The sequence below is a fragment of the Biomphalaria glabrata genome, chromosome 3 (genome assembly GCF_947242115.1).
Source record: "Biomphalaria glabrata chromosome 3, xgBioGlab47.1, whole genome shotgun sequence".
NCBI lineage: Eukaryota > Metazoa > Mollusca > Gastropoda > Planorbidae > Biomphalaria > Biomphalaria glabrata.
Window position 1 is genome coordinate 54,316,061 of NC_074713.1, and position 27,302 is coordinate 54,343,362.

Below are 27,302 nucleotides of genomic sequence, written 5' to 3' on the forward strand. Positions count from 1 at the left end.
TTTACAAAGACCAAAGAAGCTCAGCATTACTCTCAGTATTGAAGAGTTCTTCCTTTTTTGACAGCCAGAGTGTTGGGTTGTAAAAATAAAAAAATGATTGTTTCCCGATCCTGATATTTGATGCAGATTTTATTTTGGTTAACAGCCTCAGCATTCTATGTACAACATTCACAAACATATAGGAGTACAACAGCCACTAGCCAGGAATATAAATTTATAATTTTGCATAAAAGATGATGTTACTCTTCCATTCACTCATTAGAGAAAATGTCAAGCTCTTGTTATGTTTGACCCTAAGTAATAATAATAACGATAATAATTTTATTTATAGAGGGCTGTTAACAAACAAGAGTTTGCCGTTTCTGTAGCAATAATGGTTTTACAGGGTCGCTCAACAGAGATGGCTGAGATGGATTTTGGGAGTCAATTACACAGACCGGATCTCAAACAAGGAAATCCTATGCCGAACTGGAAGTCGAACACTTAGTGCAGTTGTGACTGAGCGTCGCATGAGGTTAGCGGGATATGTTCTACGTCAAAATGAATTACGCACACCAAGAGTTGCGATAACATGGAAGCCAAAACGAGGAAAGCGCAAACAGGGACGTCCTCGTATTACCTGGCGACACACCTTCATGGAGGACCTCAGAACAGTGGACACCAGGTGGCTTCAGACATTGCCAGTGACAGATCATTATGGAGACAACTTGCTGCCCAATGCGCCGAACGGCGCGGGAGGACCTTAGTAAGTAAGTAAGTTAACAAACAAAATGTAGGCTCAAAGCACTGTGATAACATAGCAAACATAACTACGACAGCTAAAATGAAAAACTAATCTAAAAAAGTTTTGAACAGATAGGTCTTAAAATTCTTCTTGAATGTAGTGTAGCATGTTGTCTGTCTGAGATCAAATGGGAGTGAGTTCCAAACCTCTGGTCCATGCACAGAAAAAGCCAGCAGACCGTAGCTTTTGAGGGAGAAGCGTGGCACCACTAGAAGTCCATGGAGCGCAGGGCTCTCTGAATTGCAGCATCCAGTTTGGAAGTAAATTGAGCTAGTGAATACAAAAAAAAAAAATGTACAGTGCACTGACCTGTATGTCTTCTTGTAAAGATGAAATTTTCTTGTTGACCATGGCTTCAATTTTTTTCTGTTCCTCGACTTGACTGAAAATACCAAAAACAGATTCATTGAAGCATGACTGTAATCATGTAAAAGCATTGTCAAAGAAAATTCCAGAATATCCATTTCTTAATGAGATTTGACCCTTTAGAACAGCGGTTCTCAACCTTTTAAGCTCGGCGACCCCTTTTTTACAATACCCCACTCTGCCGCGACCCCCCCCACACACACACACACAGCAATAGAGGAATAGACAAAAACAATAAACTTTTTCGATGGTCTTTAGCGACCCCCAAGGGGGCCGCGACCCACAGGTTGAGAACCCCTGCTTTAGAAAATTACTTTAATAACTTTATAAGGAATAACATATATTTATTTTATTTTATATATTTGTGTTAGCAATAAATCTCTATCAGGGGAGGATAACAAAACTTCATTAAAAAAATGATTGAGTTACTTACCTTTCCAGTGAAGAACTTGCCAGTGTGGTGAATATGTTCATATCACGTCTTGACCTCAAGACTTGCTGTAGGTTGCTCTCCAGTGTCTCGCGGGTCAGTTCCAGCTGTTTCATTACAGCCTTGGCCTCGGACAGGTTCTCCAGGTGCAGTTCCTGAGCCTTTCTCTCCCGCGAGTGATGGTGAAGTTTAGGGTATGGTGTCCCCTCATTGTGAGGATAATTCTGGAATATGTTTTAAATGTGCTTTCAAAGAAATGCACTTAGACCTATCTAAATAGCATTACAACAAAATAGAAGAATTCTAGATCACTCATTTATGCATGTGACCTAGGTCAGAGGTTAAATGAGAGCTGTAAGATTTTTTAGTGACTTTAATAAAAGTGACAACCACAAACAGTTTAAAAATAGTATAAGCTCACATCACAAACACACATCACAAACAACAACACATTTTTTTGATGAGTAATATCTCCAAACACTATTTAACAAATATAACTCAAAAAATATCACAAAAGTAACCTTTTTTAACCTTTAAATGTGTGCATATTAGATCTAAATCAAATACATTTACACATCTGTGTGCAAATCGTCTCCCTTTACTTAGTCTACTGTCTTGATAAATCTACTTCTACTGAAGAACTAAAAAGAAGTTTTGAAGAATTACAAAGCTACAAACTTCTTTCAAAGTAGAAGACCATTTGTTAAGAAAAACAGACACAATATTTTAAAAAGTCTACTAACCAGATAACGGTCCAGAGGAGCAGGTTCATTATGACTCTTCTGAAACAATTCAATAAGGTAAAATGTAAATTATAAAATCAGAAGGTAAAAAATATCAAAGACTAAAATAATTTTTAAAAAAATAAGGAAAGTGTGACTTTGACTGTGGTACATCAGCTCTACAAGTCTCAGTGTTTGTCAAAAACTGCACATGGATGTAGATCTTATCTTAGAAAGGACAGATGTACTTTTAATTTAAAAAAAAAAAAAAAAAAAAAAAAAAAAAAAAAAAAAAAAAAAGTCATATGCATACAAAAGAGTTACTAGTGTTTAACATGTTAATTCACATTCAACACTAATCAAGTCACAGCTGGATTTGCATAGTCATGTGAAACAATGCCCCCCATCCTCAATACTTCTGAATCAAAAACTTGCCATAATTATTATGTTAATTAGAGACTTGTACAGAAGTGTAAATTAGTGGCTGAGCGGTAAAGCGCTTGGCTTCTGAACTGGTGGGTCCTGGGTTCGAATCCTGGTGAAGACTGGGATTTTTATTTCGGGATCCTTGGGCGCCTCTGAGTCTACCCAGCTCTAATGGGTACCTGACATCAGTTGGAGAAAAAGTAAAGGCGGTTGGTCGTTGTGCTGGCCACATGACACCCACATTAACCGTAGGCCACAGAAACAGATGACCTTTACATCATCAGCCCTATAGTCCCACAAGGTCTGAAACTTTACTTTTTTTTACAGAAGTTCAATACTGAATCAGTGTACTTTGAGAAAGTAATAACTTTGTTGTCATTGTATTGAAGAGAGTTCAAGTTGGCATTACAGTGTCGGAGAGTTTTAGTGCTTCCTTTTCAACTCAGGTCATAGTTCAACAGGAGGAGATCACAAGCTCATTACATCATTTCTTTTTTTTTTTGAGACACAAAATCTTTAGTCCAATGTCCTCCATGCAAAAGTTGAAACATAGAACAATTTTGTCTGTCCAAGTCCAATGAACCTTCTATTAAAAATAAAATCTTCTTTGCACAAGGGGCAATAACCATATTAAAGCAAGACAGATGGAGGTCTCAAGGACTGGAGTCTAAAGACAGGAGGTCTGAAGGACTGATGGTCTGGAGGTCAGGGGGGTAATTAAAAGAATAGAATATTGCAAAGTAAAGAAAAAAATTGATGAAAAAAAAATCATTTTCTTGCCAGAGGAGAGCTAAAATGTGCTGTTTTTTTTTTTTTTTAAAGCTAGAAAAAGTTGTTTTTTTAATTTAAAAAAAAAATTCTCTTGAATTTCGTTTTTTTGTATTAAAGAATAGGCAACTCTTTCAGACATAAACTTTATGATAAAGCATATTACTTTCTGTGGATCAAGTTGACGACGTTGTCATGTGGCCAGCACAACAACCAACCATCATGATCATTACTTTCAGTTTCCCCTACAGTCTGAGGTACCCATTAGAGTGCCAATTGGTGAAGGCACAGCAAAGATTTTTACACTATTCTAGCCTAGCTAGTACTTATTTGAATTACATCTATGACACAGATCTAGTAAAATGAAAGAAAACAGACAAAAAGGCCGAACAGGTGAAAATCACTATATAAACAAAGGTTCAATAACTCTTTTATCTTTATGAATATTTGTAAAATTAGGACTTGGCTTCAACGTCCATCTAGAAAAAGTAACGAAACAAAGGATTAAAAACCAAACCATGAACAGTCTATGCCGTAAGTCGTATAACGCTGTGCAGGCTATAATATAACATTGTAACTAGAATGTTCCATGTTGTACAAATTTATAAGTTTCCCGACAGCTTGTGAAATTCTAACATTGAAAGTAAAGATAAATTATTTCGTGCATTTATATCTTTCAAAAATCTGGCATTGTTTTCCGTTTGTCTATATTAACACTATTTTGTGTTAGAAAGGAAGAACGTAGACAATTTGACTCTGCAGTGATAAAAATTCCAGAATAAAAATAAAATTTTAAACTATACATAGCTCAACACTTTCTTTCATTTATACACCGGAAATCTTGCTATTTATAGTATTTCCACCTATGAAAATCTCATATATAAGCTATAACTAACAAAAGCAGCAAAGTTGTCCACCCTTATTTTAGTTTCTATAAATAACACTAAACACGATGTGAAGAGAGCAGACACGCGAAAAGTTGTTCCCCTTGGTATCTGGCATATTGCAAGGAAGAAAGTGGTATACATTTATTTCACAAAGATTTTAAAAAGTACGTCTTTAAGTAAAAATAATCATCTGTTGAGATTGAAGCCCCTTCCCCCTTTTTCTAACCACACAAATTTTCTTCGAAGTGAATCAAATGTATTAACTGTTATCATTGACCAATCTACGACATTTTTGAAGCAACAGGCTAACATTCCAATTTTTATGTAAGCTAAACATACACACAGAAAATCACCTCCATTGACAGACATTCAATGATAACTTACCAGAACTGAGTCGCGTGCTGGAGACTTATTGGTCTGGTAGACGAGACATGAATAGAATATAAAACATGCAAATTATTAAAAATCATTTTTAAAAAAAGCAACAAATCCTATTATAAGGGAGATCACTATCATTACTACCCCTTCCCACACACAAACACTGCAAGGTTTATCTCCCCTTTCTATGTTCAACAAAAATAATTAATTACCATTGATTGATTAACTAAGTGGTGAACTGTTTGTACTGATTCATGTGTCGTCATCGCTATTTGAGCCAACGAGTCTTAGATCATTACCAATAGTCTAAGCGTGTTATAAAACTTTGTACAAAACATTTATTAACTCACTCTGTCGAGATGGACTGCTATGTGCCATTCCCTCCTAGTTTCAATTATCGGATCAAATTGAAATTTTGCACCATTCTTGTTTATCTTATCTTATAAAAGATGATTACGTCCTACGCGTATTCCTAGGTCGATCTAGTCATGAATGTTAATCGATAACTTAAATTCTGCCAAGTCACTGGTTTTCCTGGCTGACTCAGGCAACCCACTCCATGCTCACTCTAATAGCACTATGGAATAAGGAGCCTTTGTACAAATTTTTCCCAGAATATGGAACAAGAAATGTGCCTTTATCTTTGTGTCTTTATGAGTTTAGAGGTTTAATTAGAGGTTTCTTTTTTTTTTTTCTTTTTTTTTTTTTTTTGCATTTGAAGATTATGAGTTTTATGTATCATTGCTACTTTACTTTTAAGTCTTCTATCCAGAAGGCTTTCTAAATTTAGTGGTTTTACTAAAGGTGTTACTCTAGTCAAATGTGAATATTCGTTTGTTATGAATCTCACTACTCTAATTCATCAGTTTTTAAAGTTTGAGATAACATAAATTAAATAAACCTTTTTCGTGTGAACAAACTATTGATCATCGTTTGATTTCCATGGAAACTTAATGGACACCAATACACATACAAAACATAGATATGTAATTCTTTAATGAAACAATATATTTAAAATATATAATACAAAATTTTGCGCCAAACTTTCCCGAGACCAAATGGCTGTGCCAAAAAGACAATGGCGCCAAAACGTCCACCGCGCAAAATGATAGCGCCAAAACGTCCACCGCGCAAAATGATAGCGCCAAAACGTCCTGCTTTAGTCGTGACACAGTTTAAAAAGCACTGGGCTGAATAGGTCCTTCCATAATCACGTTAGTCTTATCTTATATGATACAGACGTTACTTCAAAAAAGAAGATGATTACGTCCTACGCGTCATGCATTTAGTCATGCATATTAACCAATGACCTAAATTCACTGGTTTTCCTGGCTAGGGAAGAAGGAGCATTTGTACAAATTTTTCCTAGCATATGGAACGAGGAATACACATACACATACATACATAGTCTACCAATAAAGCTCTCAATCACCTTTTAATCTATCAGTAATCTATCAATCACATATCATCTGTCAATCATCGATCACATATCAATCATTAATCATGTATAGCCATCTTCAACCGCACAAATCAATCACATATCAATCAATTATCAACTAACCAGTTATCAATCCCTAATGACAAATCAATAATTGATCAGATATCCATTTATCGACCGAGAAACCACAATATCAATCATCATCTATCAATCATCATCCATCAATCATCAAACTTATTCTTTACTCCCTCTTTTGGTTTTCTTTGTAATGGCCAAGAAAGAAAGAAGCAAAAGATTAAAAAAAAAATTCAAAAAAAAAATTTTCAAGGGAAAGAACCGCTAGTTACTGTCTTTTCTCTTAAGATGGCAGGGTTTTGCTCCCTTTCTACTACATAAAACAAAATGAATTAATTACTTCTAATTGATTAACAAAATTGGTTAATTTTTTTTATTGATTCGTGTATTTTAATTCACTATGAATAATTATGCAAAATTTCAACTTGATCCGTGAACGGGAAGTGGGAAAAAAAAACACGTGACAATAAGTAGCATTTATTTCCCCTTATTTCGATATTTAACAAAATAACTAATCACCAATAATTAATTAACTAATTGTTGTTTGTTTTTTTTTTTGTTGATTTTTTTTTTTATTGATTCATGTCATGTCAGGTTTCAATGACTAATCGTGCAAAGTTTCAACTGGGCCTGAGAATGGGAAGGGGCAAAAACATGTTCAAACTTTTTACCAGACAGACAGACAGACAGACAGACAGACTGAGTTGATAGAAGCTTTGTAAAAAAAATACTATCCCCCCCCCCCCCAACACTTTTGTTTTTATTTTTTTGCTGTACAGGGTCCTCAGCGATTAAAAGTCCCCAATCTCGTCGATACAAACCTAGGGATGACTGGTACACAAAGGATTATTAAATCATTATATACCTACTATATCATCTTCAAGTGCGCGTTAAGAAAATGCAATAGTTACCCAGATGCTGGCTGCCGTCTCGTGCTCCAGGTCTGACAACGTGTTAACCAATCGTCTTGCTGTATCTACTGGACTTTTCTCTGACCTTCGACCTCTAGCACTGTTGTTGCTGGGAACAAGTTAAAAACACACAAAGATTTATCACAATGTTATATTTGACCTTCGACCTCTAGCACTGTTGTTGCTGGGAACAAGTTAAAAACAAAGATTTATCACAATGTTATATTTGACCTTCGACCTCTAGCACTGTTGTTGCTGGGAACAAGTTAAAAACAAAGATTTATCACAATGTTATATTTGACCTTCGACCTCTAGCACTGTTGTTGCTGGGAACAAGTTAAAAACACAATGTTAAGTAATATCGGGATGCAGCGAGACCAATCGTTATAACAAGGCATGAAAGGCCCTGAACACTGACCTGCGACGTCATAACCTGTGGGCAGTGTACACTAACGATTGGTCTCGGTTGCAGAGTCCGGTCAATAAGAGAACGTAGAGCTGAGGTTGTCAAGAAACAGGCCAAGTTGAACACTGGCACCAAGTTGAACACTGGCACCAAGTTGAACACTGGCACCAAGTTGAACACTGGCACCAAGTTGAACACTGGCACCAAGTTGAACACTGGCATCAAGAAAAACAACAACTTTTCAAACACTTTAATTCAGTAGAGTCTTCACTATAACTAGATCTTAGATCTAGGTCTAATTGTTTGACCTTTCAACTATTGCAGACGAGAACCAAGAGGTAGCAGAAGAACTTCTAAAATTAAAACCCATCTCTGTGTGGGAAAACAACCCAAACATAAATCAACTTGAAACACCTCAAGGCCAGCTGGGACTACACAAGAGCTAATAATTTAAACTTAATTAAGATTTACATAATGATATAATCATGGATATTTTTTTTTATTAGTTTTGTTTCCTGGCTTTTAAGGTGAAATTTTGAAGTCCAAAAGAAAATTTAAAAATCGGAATATTACAGTCAAGACATGATAGTAATTGTGGTCTAACATTACGAATTATTTCATGACTTTAGGCATGGAGATCTTGGTTGCCATGAGAACCAGTTATATTGTGTTTAAAAAAAAAGGGGTGGGGCAGTACTCTTGCATAACGATTATGTTTGTTGTTGGCTTTGGATAAACGAGATGAAAGCATGTGCATTATTTATGGTCGGAACTATTTCCCCCCCCCCACACACACACACAGTTTCGCAGCCCCCCCCCCTCCTTTTTTCCCATGCAGCTTATGTGGCCAAAGGAATGGAAATATCCGAAAGAGTTAGGAATCAGTGACGCGGCAGCTTCTGCCAGGCTGTAGCACAGTGTGCAGCAATCTGCCAAAAGGGTCACCAGCTCCTGATTTTTCCTCAGGGTTGTCTCCAAATGCTTTTCCCGTGTTTGGGTACAGCCGCGGGGCAGCGGAGGTTTGGATTCAGAGTTGTCTTTCTCACCCTCCTGCCCGAACCTTACTGGTGTAGGCGCCCCTGTAGCTCGCCTTCGCCCCTTCTCCTCTCAGTGGTAACAGTTCCCACGGGGGTCAGTATCTGAACCACGCGTGAAGGCCAGGAGTTGGACTGGTTGTCAGAGGCTATTCGAGACGCGTGGAAGCATTTATATAGGTAATGGTGCGCTTGGAAACCATCACCACTTCCGGCGTTAACAGCCTTGCCGTACAGACGTGGCAACGAGCTGTTGAGTCTACACTGCCCACAGGTTGTGACGTTGCAGGTCAGTGTTCAGGCCTTCTGTGCCGATGGTCTCCGTCTTACACGACCAGGTAACGACGTTAAGTGTTTTCTACGGCATTTAACTAAGTAAGTGGCAGAGGGTGCTTCAGAACTGGAGATTTCTTAGTCCTAGTTCAAACCTTTTGCAGGACGACAGCGGGCAGGGATTGAACTCGGGACTATCATTACGACATGACCACTGTTATGGAGTGACTTGGCAGAATTTAAGTCATTGGTTAATATGCATGACTAAATGCATGACGGGTGGGACGTAATCATCTTCTTTTTTGAAGTAACGTCTGTATAAGATAAGATAAGATAAGTGTATTTGTGTTTCTATGGTGACGATAGGAAGAGGTTAGCGTTTGATTGTGAATGACCCAAGATAGGTGGCATTGTCGTCACCTGGTCTTAGTTAGGACAGACGACTCCAGAACGTGAGACTGAAAGGTTGTGTTATTGTAGTGAGTTAGATTTTGTTACGAAATATTATTACAAAATTCTAGTACATTTATTTCATTTGATCACAAGTTCATTTTGTCTCTATTATAAATGAAGTTATATTTATTAAAGGAAGTTATTTAAATTATTAGTTAAGATATATTACGCCTACAAATGTTTAGTTGTCTACCAGCAGTTTGGTGCCACAACGACCGGTAAAAACAATCACCCACTCTCAAAACACATTTTCGCGACTCCACCTTCAGTGTCCAGTTTTCAGAACCATTTAGAACAGCGGTTCTCAACCTTTTAAGCTCGGTGACCCCTTTTTACAATCCCCCACTCTGCCACGACCCCCCCCCCACACACACACACAGCAATAGAAGAATAGACAATAACAAACCATATTTTCGATGGTCTTAGGCGACCCCTGGCAAATCGTCAATCGACCCCCAAGGGGGTCGCGACCCACAGGTTGAGAACCCCCTGATTCAGAAACACTAGATCCACCGAGTTTGAGAACTCTATAGTTTCCCCACTACAATTAAAATTGTTTTCACTTTTGGATTCATGTAGCTTGTAAGTAAGAGCCGGCCTAGGAATTAGAGAAATTAGAGGTACCGGCAGCCATGCTATAAATAGACACCCATGAGTAGAGCCAGGAATCGATAATTGAAACAAGCAAGCATCGATTCCGGCTCTATATTTATCCCGATACTAAGTGCCGATGTTACTTACGTCAATCGTCAATGCTATGTAAGTATGCACGGGAGACAACTGTGACAAAGCATCCTCACAACTCAAGGCCCGTAATTTCAAACATAATTTGAACATGGGTTGGGGCTGTGTTAACAGGTCACACGATTATCTGCACATTAGATCTGAAAATAATTCCTGCAGTGGTCGGGAAGAGAAGGTTCACTTTTCAGAACATGAGCAGATCGTGCGACCTGGTTGTTGGACAAATCGTATTCTCAAATCAATGCAGAAAGAGTCTCAAGAAACACTCTCAACATTCGAGGTGGTAATTATAGAGGAGGTATGTCAGCGCGCCAATGTGGAGGGACAGATATCGAGAGAGAGAGAAATATTAAAAAGAGTGAGAAGGAAAAAAATAAGAGAGAAAACAAGCAAAATAAAAAAAACTAACTTTTAAAAAAAAGGCTCATTCAAGAGGAAGAACTCCACAATTACAGCCACACTCTCAATACTGTTATTTTTCTTTTCGATATCAACCAAAACCGATTAATTACCATTATTAATTAACCAGTAAGTAATTGAATATTTTTTTTTGGTTGTTCGTGTTTTGTTAGGAGCAATGAATAATTTTGAACTTGATCCGAGAATGGGAAGTGGGAGAAACAACGTGTTCAGAATGTGTACCAGAGTGAGTTGATACAAGATTCGTCCAAATAGCTGGAGAGACGGAGAAGAAAAGAAATAGAGAGGCGAGATGAAAGAAAGAAATAGAGCGGAAAGGGATAAAGGGTAAGAGGGAGGGAGGGGGGCAGAGAAAGAAAAATACTAAATTTCACATCTTGTTTAAGGTGGTGTGGATGGCACTACAGTGTAACCATCAGATCAGGCCTACATTCTGATGGCCACTAAATCAAAGCATTCATTCGCTGAACTTAAGAATCTTATTGTTAGATGTTTGGTTTAGCTTGGGTTTTTTTTTTGTGTGTGGACCGTGGACAAGATGATCCAGGATTCGAACCCACCCCCTTTCCAAGAAGAAGCAACAGAGACGTACAATTCCAGCACTCAAAGAACTGTTGCTTCTGAGGTTCAATACAGCGCGCGTGAGGGGGCACGTGCAGCTCAAGGCGTGTGCCTGCCCATCTGTTTACCCTTGTGTACACTCTGGACATGTCCGTGACGGACCAAGTCAACTTTGACCAATACCCGGTGGCTCAACTCTGGAATCGATACCCGGTGGCTCAGGTCTGGAATCGATAGTCAATGCTAATTCCACACCAAGCATTCATTACTTTTTTTTCCCCCCAAGAAAACTAGAGGGGGGGGGGAAACTATTTAAAAACACGAATCGAAATAAAAAGAAAAACTTAGCTTTTTTTTTGCCCAGGCCAGCATAAAACAGCAAAGCGCCCTCTGGCGGACGTCATTATCAAGGGGGGACTATTCATGTCAACAGAAACTCTCCGTCTGCCAATCATCCAGATGGCAGTCCAGTCACGCTCTCCGTGCAGGGCCAATATTTAGAGACCAGCCCGACTCGGAGCTGATCGGTCTGCAGAGTCATGCGCAGTCCCCGGCTCACATTGGAAGGAGCTTGTCGTCTGCTGATCGCGGGACATGTTTGGCCATTTATTAGCAGCTTTTTATCCACTTGATCAGACATTTTTTTTCCCCCCCAATCTCAAACTTCTTTTATTTTTATTTCCAGACGACAAAAAAAAAAAAAGTTGTAAAAATGAAGACCACGTACTTGGTGAAAAAAAAAACAGATATAGACTCCTGATCAGAATCAACAATCATTGGTCAGTTCTTGGATGGCTGCCTGGTCGTGCGGTTTGCGCGCTGGACTGTCGTTCAGATTTATCGATGGTCGAGGGTTCAAACCCTGCCCGCTCCCATTCCCCCACGTCGTCCTGCGGGAGGTTTGGACTAGGAAGTAAACTATCTTCAACTCTGAAGGAACATCCGAAACATGTCAAACATTTTACAAACAAACAGTTCTTACAACTAGATCTATCCTATTCCAACTGTGCAATGTGAGAACAGGAAATATGGGAATCATTTTCAACCTATTTTAATACTTAGATGCAGATCCATAAATAGAGAGTGTTCGGTGTATCCCCTATGTAGGGCTCACAAGTACTAGTAATCGAAGTCTTTAAATATCCATATTATAATTTGTGTGCTATTTTTTTTCACTAAGAACTGAACACACGCCTTTAAGTGATCACCTGAAGAGACGTTTTCCTTTTCCTTGGCGCAGTCTGCAAAAAAAGACAACAGCTCAGCAGCAAAAATCTGGCTAGAAAAAGACGTGCAGTTGTCAGCACTGTAGCATCACATTTCTCAGCCCTATCGCTAGTAGCATCAAGTATTTTGTTTCATTATTATTTAGTTGCCAACATAGATATTTTTCTATGGGTCCTTAACTTTCTATTTCGTCTATTAATCACTAAATCTCTCCCAAACATCCTCTTTACCTTTTTGTTTCCCCGTTAGGTTCCATTAAATCACTACCACATTTCTACATGTCGCTTCGTCTCCGTTTTCTTCTTTACAGATCACTGTGATTAACGTTTAGTGTCAAAGTCCCCGAATATATAACATTCAGTTCAGTGAGTGGATGATTGGATTTGGGGACATTTGAACCCTACACAAGGTTACTGTTTTCTTTGTGCAGAAAAGATGTCAAACTAAAGGAATAAGCTTCAAAAGAAATTAATTTATTTTGGTTCACAAATTGTTGAAAATCTGGCTAATGACCAAAATATAATAAGCATTCTAAAACTTTTTTTATTTAAGATCTTCTTCGTGGCGTGAATAGTTTTGTACTAAACTTAATTAACTGTCTTTCGCCCCATCTTACTTCTTCCGAAACACCGGAAGTCAATTTTGACAGAAGTTGGACTTGAAATAAATCAAGTCTAAGCCAATGTGATAAGACTATCAACTAATGAGGAAGAAGATTTGGCAGAGCTAGAAGCAATAAATCGCAGAACCATAGTAAAGAAAGTAAAGTGATATGGAGAAATGGGATAGATAGATAAGATACCACAAAGAACAAGCAAAATACAAACAATACTTAAAAAAACAACCATGTATTAAGTGTATCAATTAGTTTGGCTCAGTCATGTAATTAAATTTGTAATAAGCCTCAGACGACAATCAATAAAGGGGATTAACTCAGCGTATACCACCAATTCAGTCAAGTACTATTTATTTCCCTTGGAAAGGGGACTAATTAAGCTTACAACACCACTTCAGTCAAGTACTATTTCTTTCCCTTGTATGAGATACGACACAAAGTAATTTATTACCAATAGTTCATTAACTAATTGGTTAATTTTTTAAATTGATTCTTGTGTTGTCAGGTCAAAGAAATAATGGCACAAAATTTTCCGCTTGATCCGAGATTGGGTGTGGTAGAAATAACGTGTGCAAACTTTTTACCAGACAGACATACAGACAGACAGGTGAGTTGATAAAAATTTGTAAAAACTTAAAGAAAAAGAAGAGAAACATCTGGGAGATGTAAATAAAACATTCAGTTGAAAGACCACTATTGCCAACTAAAAAATTTACTTTGGACTACGGGGGGAAAATAACTCAGACATTGGAAATTTACAGCTCTAAAAAGTGCATAAAAGTGCATAGTTTATCAGTACTTTTAATTCACCCCTCTGTATAAAGGTTACACTAAAAGAAATGACAACTAATTATTTATAGATATCCGGCAAAATTGGGAACAGCCAACAATTGTGTTTCTTTTTGTAAGCCACGCTATGAGTTACAATGAAATCAAAAAAAAAAAAAAAAAAACCTGCAAAAACAAAACAGATTGCAGTAATTGACCATGACGCCTGCTAGGAAATGGACACGTTCCAGCAGGCCAGGTAGAGGGGAAGAAGCCCGTAGGGAGGTCAGGAGTAGCCACGCACATTGGTCATTGCCGGACACAATTTGACGCTTCGCTGATGGCAAAGTCCATCTTGATTTAATGGTTCAGTGAATATTCAGCGAACCATGTCGTTTGGAACGGGCGTCGAGTTCCGCGCTGGACAGTGGCTAGTTTGTGAGTCCCCTGGTGACACACGACACAGTCACAACTCTCATCCACCCCCTCCCATGCCACATTCCAATTATTTTACACGCCTTTTTTTGATCAGCACTACCTAAGAAAGCTGTCTCCATGGCAACGTCATAGGAGCCAGAGAAATAAAATTGATCCAGATAAATTTCTTTTCAAGATTTTTTTAAAGTTGTATTTTCTTGTTGACTTTCTAATCAACACACAAATTTTTTTTTAATCTGGCTACACGCTTTCCTAGTGGAATTATCTGGCTACACGCTTTCCTAGTGGAATTATCTGGCTACACGCTTTCCTAGTGGAATTATCTGGCGACACGCTTTCCTAGTGGAATTATCTGGCTTCACGCTTTCCTAGTGGAATTATCTGGCGACACGCTTTCCTAGTGGAATTATCTGGCTACACGCTTTCCTAGTGGAATTATCTGGCTTCACGCTTTCCTAGTGGAATTATCTGGCTTCACGCTTTCCTAGTGGAATTATCAGGCTACACGCTTTCCTAGTGGAATTATCAGGCTACACGCTTTCCTAGTGGAATTATCAGGCTACACGCTTTCCTAGTGGAATTATCTGGCGACACGCTTTCCTAGTGGAATTATCTGGCGACACGCTTTCCTAGTGGAATTATCTGGCTACACGCTTTCCTAGTGGAATTATCTGGCTTCACGCTTTCCTAGTGGAATTATCTGGCTTCACGCTTTCCTAGTGGAATTATCTGGCTACACGCTTTCCTAGTGGAATTATCAGGCTACACGCTTTCCTAGTGGAATTATCTGGCTACACGCTTTCCTAGTGGAATTATCTGGCTACACGCTTTCCTTGTGGGATTATCTGGCTACACGCTTTCCTATTGGAATTATCTGGCTACACGCTTTCCTAGTGGAATTATCTGGCGACACGCATTCCTAGTGGAATTTGTTAAGTGATAACAAAAACCAATTTAGAAAAAAAAAAAAAGCGATTACAAGGTAGACTTCTTAGCACTACGTCCTTCACCTTGAGGTATCAGTACGTCTGCTGTGTTTCGAATGGAGCACTGAAGAGCTCTGAAGATTTATTAGACTACTTGGACACAATCCTAGGGGAGTGCACGTCACTGACCTAGGTCTCAAGTAAAACTGCGTGTTTGTGATGGCTCAGTGATCACGTCCGTTGGTCCAAGACACACAAGAGTCAAAGATGATACTGCACGTTGGATGAAGCCGAGAGAAGTCTTGCCAATTGTGTCTGTGTCATTCTTCAACTCCAGAAACCATCTTCTCCCTTTGCGACTTCTCGCGTGACTAAAGAATCCAATAGTTCAGGGGTGGGCAACCTTTATGTATCGAGGGCCGCATTAAAAAAAGTTTGGGAATGGCGGGCCGCATATATATATATATATATATATATATATATATATATATATATATATATATATATATATATATATATATCTTAGAAAGATACGCTAGCTAAGTGTGTAGAGTGCCTTTTAACTGATATTTACACTGTATTATTGTCACGTTTCTTTCTATTTTTGTAACAAGAGTTACCAATTTTTGAAAACAATTTTACGATTTTTTAAAATTGCTGTTGTCTTTTTATATCACAATATCCCCACAAATATACAGTTGTACTTAATGTGCAGTATTTTACTTTTTACACTCGTGCATAATGTTCCGGAACTGTGAAACTATCTTACTAGTTGTTGCCCCTGTGACTGCTGTCAAATTACAGTCAGTCAACATTGACCAGTGATTATACTTGTTTAGTTTCCACAAAAGAAAGCTTGCTCAATGAATGAGACAAAATATGTTCCGGGAGTCAATTGTCGGAACGAGCGAAACCAGCCCTTCAGAGAATGCTGACCATGTCCTTCAATGGTGCATACTTAATCAAGAGACCCGAACAAGACTCTTTAAAGACTATTCGGAGAACTGCCAGATCTGGAAACCACTGCGCGGTTCATCTCAGATATAGAATTACTGATCTGAACCCTCCAACATGTAAATTGAGAACGAAGAGGAAGAACAGATGTATGTGTAGTGTGTACTCAAATAGTGTGAACAGCGGCAAATTTTTTAAAGTGTGGAAACACAGCTTCTGGCACCCATAAGCCTTGTTTGAAAAGATTTAACATGCATTTGCATTTCATATATGTAAACAACCAATTGCAAATGAAAATATAAAAAACATGAAATCTGTCTTCCACTCTTCATTAGACGTATTGGTAACAAAGTCACAGTCAATATCCTTCAAGTAACATAACAGCTTCTTCCTTGAGAATGTATATCTCATTTTACTTTTCCATGCTAAGCTAGCGGATACATTTTATTATTTTCCTCATAAATCGATACTACCCGTGGTTAACGCACCTAGCTCTATTGAGTTTGATTATTGTTTCTATTTTATAATTTAATGTTCAAACTTTATGCAGCTTTGTGCAAACTTTCCTGTTTAGAGTTTATGGTTGAGAATTATTTTTTATTAAAAAAAATATTTTTCTCAAAGATCAAGCTATATCAGTTATTACACTTGCAATCTTGTTCCAAGCCTACCCAACACTCAGAAAGTGTGTCTTGAATCGAGTGTAATGATGTATAGCCAATAAACATAATCTTCGTTTACTTAAAACTTTTATAATGAGACAGTTTCAATAATTTATATAGATATTATTTTTAATATTTGCATTTTTATATGTATATACTGTGGGCACACCTGATTTCTATAGGTGTCGGCGGGCCGCATAAAACACTTCGGCGGGCCGCATGTGGCCCGCGGGCCGTAATTTGCCCACCCCTGCAATAGTTGATACACAGCTACGGTCACAGATTGGGCATGAGGAATCACCTGACACCGAAGCCTTTTTACCATTCTTTCTAATTCTGGTGTGTGTACAATCCGCAATCCAGGACCATTCTCTTATACCTGCTCTCTATGTGGATTATCCAGTGCTTCATTCTTCCAACTGCTGGTGTCGAATCCCTGATGAGTGCCTTCCTAACTTTGGCTTTAGCTCTAAGTCTTGACACATTGAAGAGTTTCCCAGAGGATCTTTTCTGTAGAAACACACCTTCTACTGCAGAAGTCTTAAACTTTTCTGAGGTGTATCCTCCAACGTTCAGAGATGTTAGCTTCAATATGTTCATATATCTTCAACCTATTCACATGTTTGTTCAATTTGTTCCTAGTTGTATCTTTAATGTGTTCAAGTGTGAATGTTCATCAAGTTCAAGGGCGTATTTCTCTGAGGGTTCACCAAAACTAAATAGTTCGCTGCTCTTGTGTTACAATAGGAGATGATGAGGGAGGGAGGGTCTGCCCGCTGCATAAACTTGGTGACGTAATAGGTCAAATGGTCAGACATAAACTTGGTGACGTAATAGATCAACTCGTCAGACATAAACTTGGGGATGTAATAGGTCAACTCGTCAGACATAAACCTGGTGACGTAATTGGTCAATTGGTCAGACATAAACTTGGTGACGTAATAGGTCAACTCGTCAGACATAAACCTGGTGACGTAATTGGTCAATTAGTCAGACATAAACCCGGTGACTTAATTGGTCAACTGGTCAAACATAAACCTGGTGACCAAATTGGTCAACTGTTCAGACATAAACATGATGACGTAATTGGTCAACGAGTCAGACATAAATTTTGGGAAGTGATTGGTCAACTGGTCAGACAAACTTTGTGACGTAATTGGTCAAGTGGTCAGAATATTTTACTAATTAATACCTAAAAATAAAGATTTCTTTCTTTTCTAGCATCACAACTGATCAAACAAATCTGGTGAAGTAATTGGTCAAAAGGTCAAACAGAAACCTGGTGACGTAATCGGTCAACTGGTCAGACCTAAACCTGGTGACGTAATCGTTCAACTGGTCAGAAAATTTTACTAATTAATGCCTAAAAACAAATATTTCTTTCTATTCCAAACGTCACAAAGCAAACTTGTTGCTGAAAGATCTGGCATCAAGTCACATATCTGTGGACCATACACCGCCAGTCCGGAGGTGAAAAAAAAAATAAAAGAAAAGAAGTAAGACTCTACTTCTCCCCTCTGATTCCCTCCCCTAGAGGTCTTGTAAAAAAAGTGACCAGGAAGGCATGGTGCAGATAAAGGACCCAGTCAAGGACCAGTCGGTCTTAAGTCACGAACAGACGTGCCGCGTGAAGAAGCTCTGCTCCTGATTGGTGGGCAGCGCGAAGAGAGGAGGGGGGGGGGGGGGAGGGAGGGGGACTTTGTGTCTTAGGTGGAAGAGGGGGAGGATTAGAAAACGTGTGGGTGTGTTGGGGGGGGGGTATAATAAACTAATAATGTCGGGGCACAAACCCGCCTAAATGGAGAGTCCCAAACCTAACATAATGACACCAGTGATGCTGAGCGATACTGCAGGGGGCTCGGGGGCTACTTCTAGATCAGGGGCTACTTCTAGATCAGGGGCTACTTCTAGATCAGGGGCTACTTCTGGATCAGGGGCTACTATCCCATAAATAAAACAAAAAAAAACATTAAACAAAAACGTATTTATCTGTAATCTATTGGGATATTCGATTCTAGACATTCATGCTCTATTCAAAGATCGCTGTTGCCAACTTAAAATGTAAATAAATTTGTGCTGCAATTGAAAGGTGCTGGAGATATTTCTCATGTTTGATTATAGCCTCGGGTCAGTAGAGATTTGGATTAAGAGTTGTCCCTCTCTGAGGTGGGTAGTCCAACCAAGGCTAACAAGTCCATACTGCCCACAAAATTCGACAGATAACAAACCAGCGACAGTGATTTACATTGGTCTTTCGCCTTTACAAAACTATGAACTTGAAGATAAGATAATTTTATTGGTTCGAACAGATGGAAATTCAGTTTGAACAATATTGTACACCTTAGCATTAATATTATAACAATAACAATTTAGATTATGTTATGTTCCATTTCATAAAAAAAAAAACGATTTAAAACCCACGGACGCATACACACACATAGTCTATAGGCTATTTTTTTATATAGATTGGTCATTTATTAATTTTTATTTCAATTAAATACTATAAGGTCCTCAGGGCTCGCGAAGACTTTCCTTCAAGGAACAGTACCAGGCAGACAGAGAAAGCGATTGGAAGACAACATAAAAGAATGGTCGGGCCTGTCATTGGAAGAGATTGATTCTATCCAAGGCAAAAGGCAGAGTGGAATGAATATAGACTGTCGACAGATCATGCGCGGTGCCCCAACGGTCCAACAGGATAGGTGAAGGTGAGGTCTATCCATCCGTCCCAGTGGCGCTACAACCCACGGAGGGCTCTGGCCTGCTTCAACACATTCCTCCATTCAGATCTCTCCTGGGGCCTTTCGTCTCCACGCCCTAACCCCCAAGCTGTTCTAGATCTGCCTCCACACAATACAGGTGAGGTCTGGTGAAATTCAATTGTAATCTCCCTGCTAAATGTTCAAGTTACCACTCATTCTTTCTGCTAGACTTAATACACAATAAAACTACACAATGTTCATTTGAACAGAAATACATTTTTTTTTTGTTTTGTTTTCTTTCATCGATTGCCAGGTCTGTGATTTCTGCATTGGATATGTCACGCACAAACTAATCCCCGAGCTTACGATTGGTCGGGGGGACAACTACACACACACACACACACGCGCGCGCACATACGTTTCATGGTCCTACTCTCGGAAACCAAATTGTTTCGCAGCCCTATTTTGTATTTTATCTCAGCTTATTTGAACGCTCAGATCCAGACGATATGATCGAATGTATACACACTTGATCACTGGAAACATGTATTGTTACAAGAATAGATTTTATCAGACGGTACAAGAGACATTTGAAATCCAGGGGATTGGGTCTACTAAGTGTTATTGATTGAAAGACTTCGTGGGCATTCTGTTTAGACGCTCGGTTTAAAAAAAAAAAAGTCAAATACTTGACATGGAATTTGGAAAAAACCTACATCTCAGGTGACTTCATAGGTTATTAAATCAGGACCGAATTCAGACGATAAGGCCCTAAAATATGTAAGATATGGGGCCCCTAGTGATTAACAATGTTTTGGGGGGCCCCAGACAAGTGGGGGCCATAAGCTATTGCTTATGCTGCCTATAGGTAAATACAGCACTGCATTAAAAAGACTTTGTGGTTCTAATTTGTTTAATTAGGAACTTAAGATTAATTATTAAGAAGATATTAAATGATTAAGGAGATGCGAGATGTGGAAGATGATAAGTGATCGTGTAATAAGATAATTTTTAAAAATTTTGTTTTGTTTTGTTTTGTTTGTACATGTTTCGAACGTCGTTTCTCCTTGTGATAAAGATTGTTACATCCTGGCCCCAAACATCCCGCTGGGTGCCGGTGTTCAGGGTTCAAATCCGGGGACATCGAGACGACAGTCCAGAGCGCCTATCACACGACCAACCAGATGAGCACAGAGACGTGATGAGGTGGATATAAGGTGATTAGATAAAGGGTCGGACTGCGGGTCAAGATCGGCCAGGGCATTTCTATACCACCCGACCCATAACGTGCAGGCCCTATATCATATGATAGCCATCCAATTCTAGGTCTACCTGTCCTCAAAGTCATTATGTTGTCTTCCAATCGCTTTCTCTGTCTGCCTCTTCTTCTTTTTCCTGGTACTGTTCCCTGAAGGAAGGTCTTTGCGATGCCCCGAATACCTTGTAATATGGAGATAGATTTTTAGCTTACGTTTTTTTTACGATAGTTAGCAGGTCTTCGTGCGAAGTAGATTAGGATCTTTTTTTTTTTATTGGATATTTAACGTGAGGTGAGTTAGGTTTGGGGAGTGACTCTATGAAACAACGGAAGCTTCCTCCCGGAGACCCTCACAAAAGAGCTAGCACTGAGCACACACAGAAGCATGTAAAGGCGCTTTACAACATACCAAGTCAGAGCGGATGAATACATTAATTATGTAAAATGCGCTTTACAACATACCAAGTCAGAGCGGATGAATACATTAATTACGTAAAATGGTCACGTGCGTAGTCAGGCCACTACACATGCATAAAACACATGCGTTGTGTGGCGATGTAAGGAGAAGAACACTTTAATCTTACGCGAGTCCCTTTTGGTTCAGGATTATCTCAAAATGAAACAAAAAAAAAGTTCCTATGTCTACTACGTCACCTGACAACGTCGGCTGTGGGGTATGATGTCAAATAGACTTTAATCTTACGCGAGTCCCTTTTTGAGGCTCGATCCCTCGAGAAACTTAGCAGCGCTTTCTCTTTTTCAAATTCCCAATGTTTTATTTATGTAAAAGGGAACATATCTTCGTCCTTTTGTCTTCCCAATACTATTTCCTATGTAAATCTCTGTTGTATTTATCTGTCTAACCATAGAAACTCTTTTAGTTCAATGTCACAAGATTTCCTAGTTCTTATAGCTATGTAACCTGACATGTACTATTTTATTTGTAAAATGCCATTTCAACTATTAACCGAGTGGAGATATTAATGAGGGAAAAGAGGGGGAGGAGGGGGGGGTTGAGGTGAGGTCTACCAGTACTAAGATGTTTTCCCTTCATTCTTGACATCCAGGCGCAGTACGGGTCTTTGTGGGGCTAGTATAAGCAAAATATTCAACTAAAGTGCAAAAATTAAACCACTCTACTCCATTCGCAGTTTCCCCCAAAACCTATTTCTGTTGCTAGCTAGGCCACGAGACCATTTTTAGAATAGCGAGGAAAAACAATACGGGCGGGAAACTCGCATTAAATCCTACATTTATCTCCCCTGTCAGCAATTAAGTCCCCCTTGCAATGGAGGATGATGCTGGATCACGCAATGTCCTTTGATTGTATGCTAATGACGTGAGGCGGTGTGGGGGAAAAAAAAAAGCAACAACAAAATTATTCTTGAAAACAATACATTGATATATTTCTACCACCACGTGACCGCATCGCATTTATACAGAGGTCACAGCAGACAAATGGGTCACGTCTGCCGAGCTCTCAACCAATCAGGTGATCATGTCGATAGGCTGGAGGATTTCTGAGGGGGTTGACGGTTTGAATGTTTCAATGCTATTAAATAGTTTGAATGTTTCACCGCTATTATTTGGTCTGAATATTGTTTTTTTTTTTTTTTTTGTCTGTTTTTTAAGTTTCCCTTTCAGAATTTGTGATATATAGGGCAGCTTATGTTAAGGCCAAGGGTTAACAAGCAGGGTGTCATGTGGTCAGCACAACGACCAACCGGCAACCGCCTTTACTTTCGCTAACTAAAGTCAGGTACCCATTAGAGTTGGGTGGAATCAGGGGCGCCCTAAAAATCACGAAATTCAAAATCCCAGTCTTAGCGGAGATTCGAACCCAGGGCCCCAGGTTCGGAAGTCAAGCGCTAAAACTTTCGCACCCCCCCCCCCCCCCCCATCTTCAGTTTTTGAATGTATTACCGCTATTATAAGGGTTGAGTGTTTCATCGCTATTCTATGATTTAAATGCTTCACTGCTCTTATACAGTGTGAATATTTCACTGCTGGTATACAGAGAGAATTGGCTGTCCAAACAGGATACGGAAACCAGCGTCAGCTTTTTCATGAAAATATGCAGGGAACCGTTCTGACAGTTCCGCCTCTAGGCCATTTCCATCAAGAGCTGAGTAAAACAAGGATGTATTCCAGCTCCAACAGTATTTCGCAAATCTTCTCCCTATACATTATTCCATTGGAAAGACAGGTACATCTTCTAATTAAAGTAATAGCATAACTTTTCATAATTTGCATATTTGTAATTCAATATTTTCTCAACGAACGCTTTCATCCTCAAAAAGTTATGACCACCCCCACGTGACAGCAGGTAGACACAAACTCCGCATAGACTGGAGATGATGAGTAGTGGAGGGAGGCAGGTGTAGCGGGGGGGGGGGGGGAGGGGGCGCCCTATGTTTCGGTCAGACAGCGTGAAGAAGCTCTAAATGACCCGCACGTCTTGACGCCCTCCTTTGAAGTGTCCCCCAGCGAGATGAGCCATACGACAGCTTGAGTTGAGTCGCTGACAAGTCGCTGACACCCGGTGTCCGGTGTCTTTGCAGAAAAATGAACCAGGAAAGATTGTCCCCCCCCCCCCATTTTTTATTTGTAGTTCCTAGTGTGAGGGACCGGGGGGAGGGGACTGAAACAGAAGCTTTCAGAAGTTTACGTGATCTCATTGTAAGGTACGCGCACACACACACACATACTGATCGACACATAGACACATGCATCCTTATACACACACACACAGAGCTCGACACATAGACACATGCATCCTTACACACACACCACACAGAGCTCGACACATAGACACATGCATCCTTACACACACACACACACACACTTACACTTTTACCTTTCCGTCCGCCCACTGTTTCATTTTGTCCGGTAAAATAAAAATAGCGATAATAAAAAAAAAATGTTTTTAATTTTTTTTTTTTAGAAAACGTAATTTGAAAGAATAAAAAAAGGAAGATGGCGGCAGGGCGCCGAGGGAGTGTGGGGTGTTGAATATACGCCCTTTCACTTGACAAATAAAACGTGCCCCCCCCCCCAAACTTTTTTTCCTACACTAATTAATTCTGTTTGATATTTAAAAAAATGGAAAATAACTATTACAGTATTGTACAGTACAGTATGGTGGTAAATATGTAGTACTTTCCCTTATATAAGCTTTGTTGTGTTATTTTTTAAAAGTACTACACATTTACCACCATACTGTAATACTGTACTGTACAATACTGTCATATTTATCTCCCCCTTTCTCTATATCAAACTTGATCCGAGAATGGGAAGTGGGAGAAATAGCATGTACCAGACAGACAGACGGTTGACGTAGAAACTTTGTACAAAGGAATACACTGCGCACTCTTACATAAAGATAATAAGCTACATTTTTTTTTAAAATTAAAATTAATTTTCTTAATAACCAATGCAGGTCTAGTGCATACAAGTACTCTCTATCTCTGTGTGTAAGCAGAACAGTGGGTGAGATGACGTGTTTAAACTTAGATGTACACATGGTTTAGAGAAGACAAAAATAACTGTTTGAATGACGGCGAGTCAATAGGGAAATTAGACAATAAGAAAGAATACATTCATTAGGTTGTAAAAAGTAGAGGGACTATTTGAAGACGCGTAGACACACCGAAAGAAGACATAAATATGTGCCATGCCCAGCTTAGCTGTCAAACAATAAGCAGTCCCTGTACACTGTCTGTAATAAGACTGGTATCTCCCTATTAGGCACTGATATCTCACTAGTTAGGCGATGACAAATCACTATTTAGGCACTGGTATCTCACTAGTAAGGCGATGGTATCTCACTATTTAAGCACTGGTATCTCCCTTAATAGGCACTGGTATCTCCCTAATTAGAAATGGTATCTCACTAGTTAGGGGATGACATATCCCTATTTAGGCACTGGTATCTCACTAGTATGGCGATGGTATCTCACTATTTAAGCACTGGTATCTCCCTAATTAGGCACTGGTATCTCACTAGTAAGACTTTGGTATCTCATCATTTAGGCACTGGTATCTCAATAGTAAGACTCTGGTATCTCATCATTTAGGCACTGGTTTCTCACTAGCAAGACTCTGGTATCTCATCATTTAGGCACTGGTATCTCACTAGTAAGACTCTGGTATCTCATCATTTAGGCACTGGTTTCTCACTAGCAAGACTCTGGTATCTCATCATTTAGGCACTGGTTTCTCACTAGTAAGACTCTGGTATCTCATCATTTAGGCACTGGTATCTCACTAGTAAGACTCTGGTATCTCATCATTTAGGCACTGGTATCTCACTAGTAAGACTCTGGTATCTCATCATTTAGGCACTGGTATCTCACTAGTAAGACTCTGGTATCTCATCATTTAGGGCACTGGTATCTCACTAGTAAGACTCTGGTATCTCACTAGTACGACACTGGCATATCACTAATAAGACTCTGGTATCTCACTAGTACGACACTGGCATATCACTAATAAGACTCTGGTATCTCACTAGTACGACACTGGCATATCACTAATAAGACTCTGGTATCTCACTAGTACGACACTGGCATATCACTAATAAGACTCTGGTATCTCACTAGTACGACACTGGCATATCACTAATAAGACTCTGGTATCTCACTAGTACGACACTTGCATCTCACTAATAAGACTCTGGTATCTCATCATTTAGGCACTGGTATCTCACTAGTACCACACTGGTATATCACTAATAAGACTCTGGTAATACACAAAAAGCCCACCAAAAAATGACACCTAAATGACAACTGATGACACGGACATAGGTCTGCCAAGTCTTTGAGTCAGTCCAGACTGACAACGTTTGTCTTCGTGTGGCCAATAACGGAGGTGGATGACTGACCAATGACGGCAGCGGTCTCGCTTTCGATGACCAGTGATAACTACAAATTGGAATCCCCTTTCGTTCTCAATACGTCTGTACATTTTCAAAACTTCATCTGCGTCAGTTTACTAAACATATTAGCTATCTTCTATTATCGAATGTTACAGGAGTGGTTGAAGACTCAACAACCCTGACGTCACACTCACTGTGACACGAACACACACACACACACACATTATTCACCCTAACACCCCCCTCCCATTTCACCAACTTATTTCGAAATCTCGTGACCTATACCAACAGGGAGGTACTTTAAGGTAACTCCTCAACTCCCCCGTCCCCTCCCCCCCCCCCCAGTCCAATCCACCTCCCTCCCGTTTCCTCCAACGTATCAACGTCCGTGCCTAGACCAGATCCATCAGCACGCGCTCCGAGTCCCGGACGTGCCGGACATCGTCAAACAGACACGCAACGTTGCGTGTCCCCCCAGAACAACCAACGCACCGACAGCCACACAACTGTACTCAATTATACAGGATAGACCGACTCCCCGACACACATTATTTCTTCTGCCCCCCCCTCCCTACCTCCCAGCTTGATCCCCATTTCATCCCTCCAAAATCGTTCTCCTATTCCTCCACTGCTGGGTCGTTTTTTTTTTTGTTTTTTTTTTTTTTTGTTTAGTTAACCGACATAGAATGCTAACCCTTACAAATGGTTATTTTGCTTTAATGAGTGAAATGACATTTTAACGACGCACAGATACAGAAATCGTGTAATTTAGCAGCACAGGAAGCTGTTTTTTAATCAAAATATATACAGGTTTCCCCTAGCTGCCAACTAGATGAAGAAACTATTTTAGATGCTCCTCTTCCATGTTGTCAATAGCTTCATAATATTGAAACAAGTGAGCTGGTGCGTCACGCGGGGATTAATCGATACAGAAGGCTGTGACGTGGCAACGAGCTATTGGTCTAGACGGCCCACAGGTTGTGACGTGGCAGGTCAGTGTTCATGTGTCTATAACGAATGGTCTTGGTCACACTATGGCTATTTCGTACTAAATTACACGTGCCCTGCGAGGATAGAAGAGAGCCTCAATAACCACGTGGCTATCCACACACCGTTTCTCAAGGGGCCGCCCACCAGACTGATATAGCCTTCAGCCTCGCATGTAACGCTACAGATTGTGTAATAGATCAGGTGAATGTGGCTACGCATGTAACTCTAGGGATAAAGTCATAGATAAGGTGAATGTGGCTACACATCTAGCTCTAGGGATAGAGTCATAGATAAGGTGAATGTGGCTACGCATCTAGCTCTAGGGATAGAGTCATAGATAAGGTGAATGTGGCTACACATGTAACTCTAGGGATAGAGTCATAGATAAGGTGAATGTGGCTACACATGTAACTCTAGGGATAGAGTCATAGATAAGGTGAATGTGGCTACACATGTAACTCTAGGGATAGGGTCATAGATAAGGTGAATGTGGCTACACATGTAACTCTAGGGATAGAGTCATAGATAAGGTGAATGTGGCTACACATGTAACTCTAGGGATAGAGTCATAGATAAGGTGAATGTGGCTACACATGTAACTCTAGGGATAGAGTCATAGATAAGGTGAATGTGGCTACGCATGTAACTCTAGGGATAGAGTCATAGATAAGGTGAATGTGGCTAATTGACATCTACTTGGATCTCTCACAGACAGAACAGTTGTTCAGACAAGACAATTGAGGCGAGTTCCGAGAACAACATTTAGCCACGTGACAATATTCATAAAACAACAACGGAAAAAAAAAACG

At 39.6% G+C, this 27,302-nt stretch overlaps 1 protein-coding gene across 2 annotated transcripts in view; it reads right to left on the reverse strand.

Moving 5' to 3' along the window:
- The window catches only part of LOC106054504 (TALPID3 protein-like), a 109,131-nt gene that overhangs the window by 23,592 nt on the left and 58,237 nt on the right, over positions 1-27,302 (reverse strand). For both annotated transcript variants that reach the window (XM_056022682.1, XM_056022684.1), the window contains exons 8-12: positions 7,186-7,294; positions 4,768-4,800; positions 2,324-2,362; positions 1,584-1,804; positions 1,094-1,166 (exon numbers count right to left, since the gene is read on the reverse strand). In XM_056022682.1, coding sequence (XP_055878657.1) covers positions 1,094-1,166; positions 1,584-1,804; positions 2,324-2,362; positions 4,768-4,800; positions 7,186-7,294 — 475 coding nt within the window. The remainder of the gene's footprint in view (positions 1-1,093; positions 1,167-1,583; positions 1,805-2,323; positions 2,363-4,767; positions 4,801-7,185; positions 7,295-27,302) is intronic.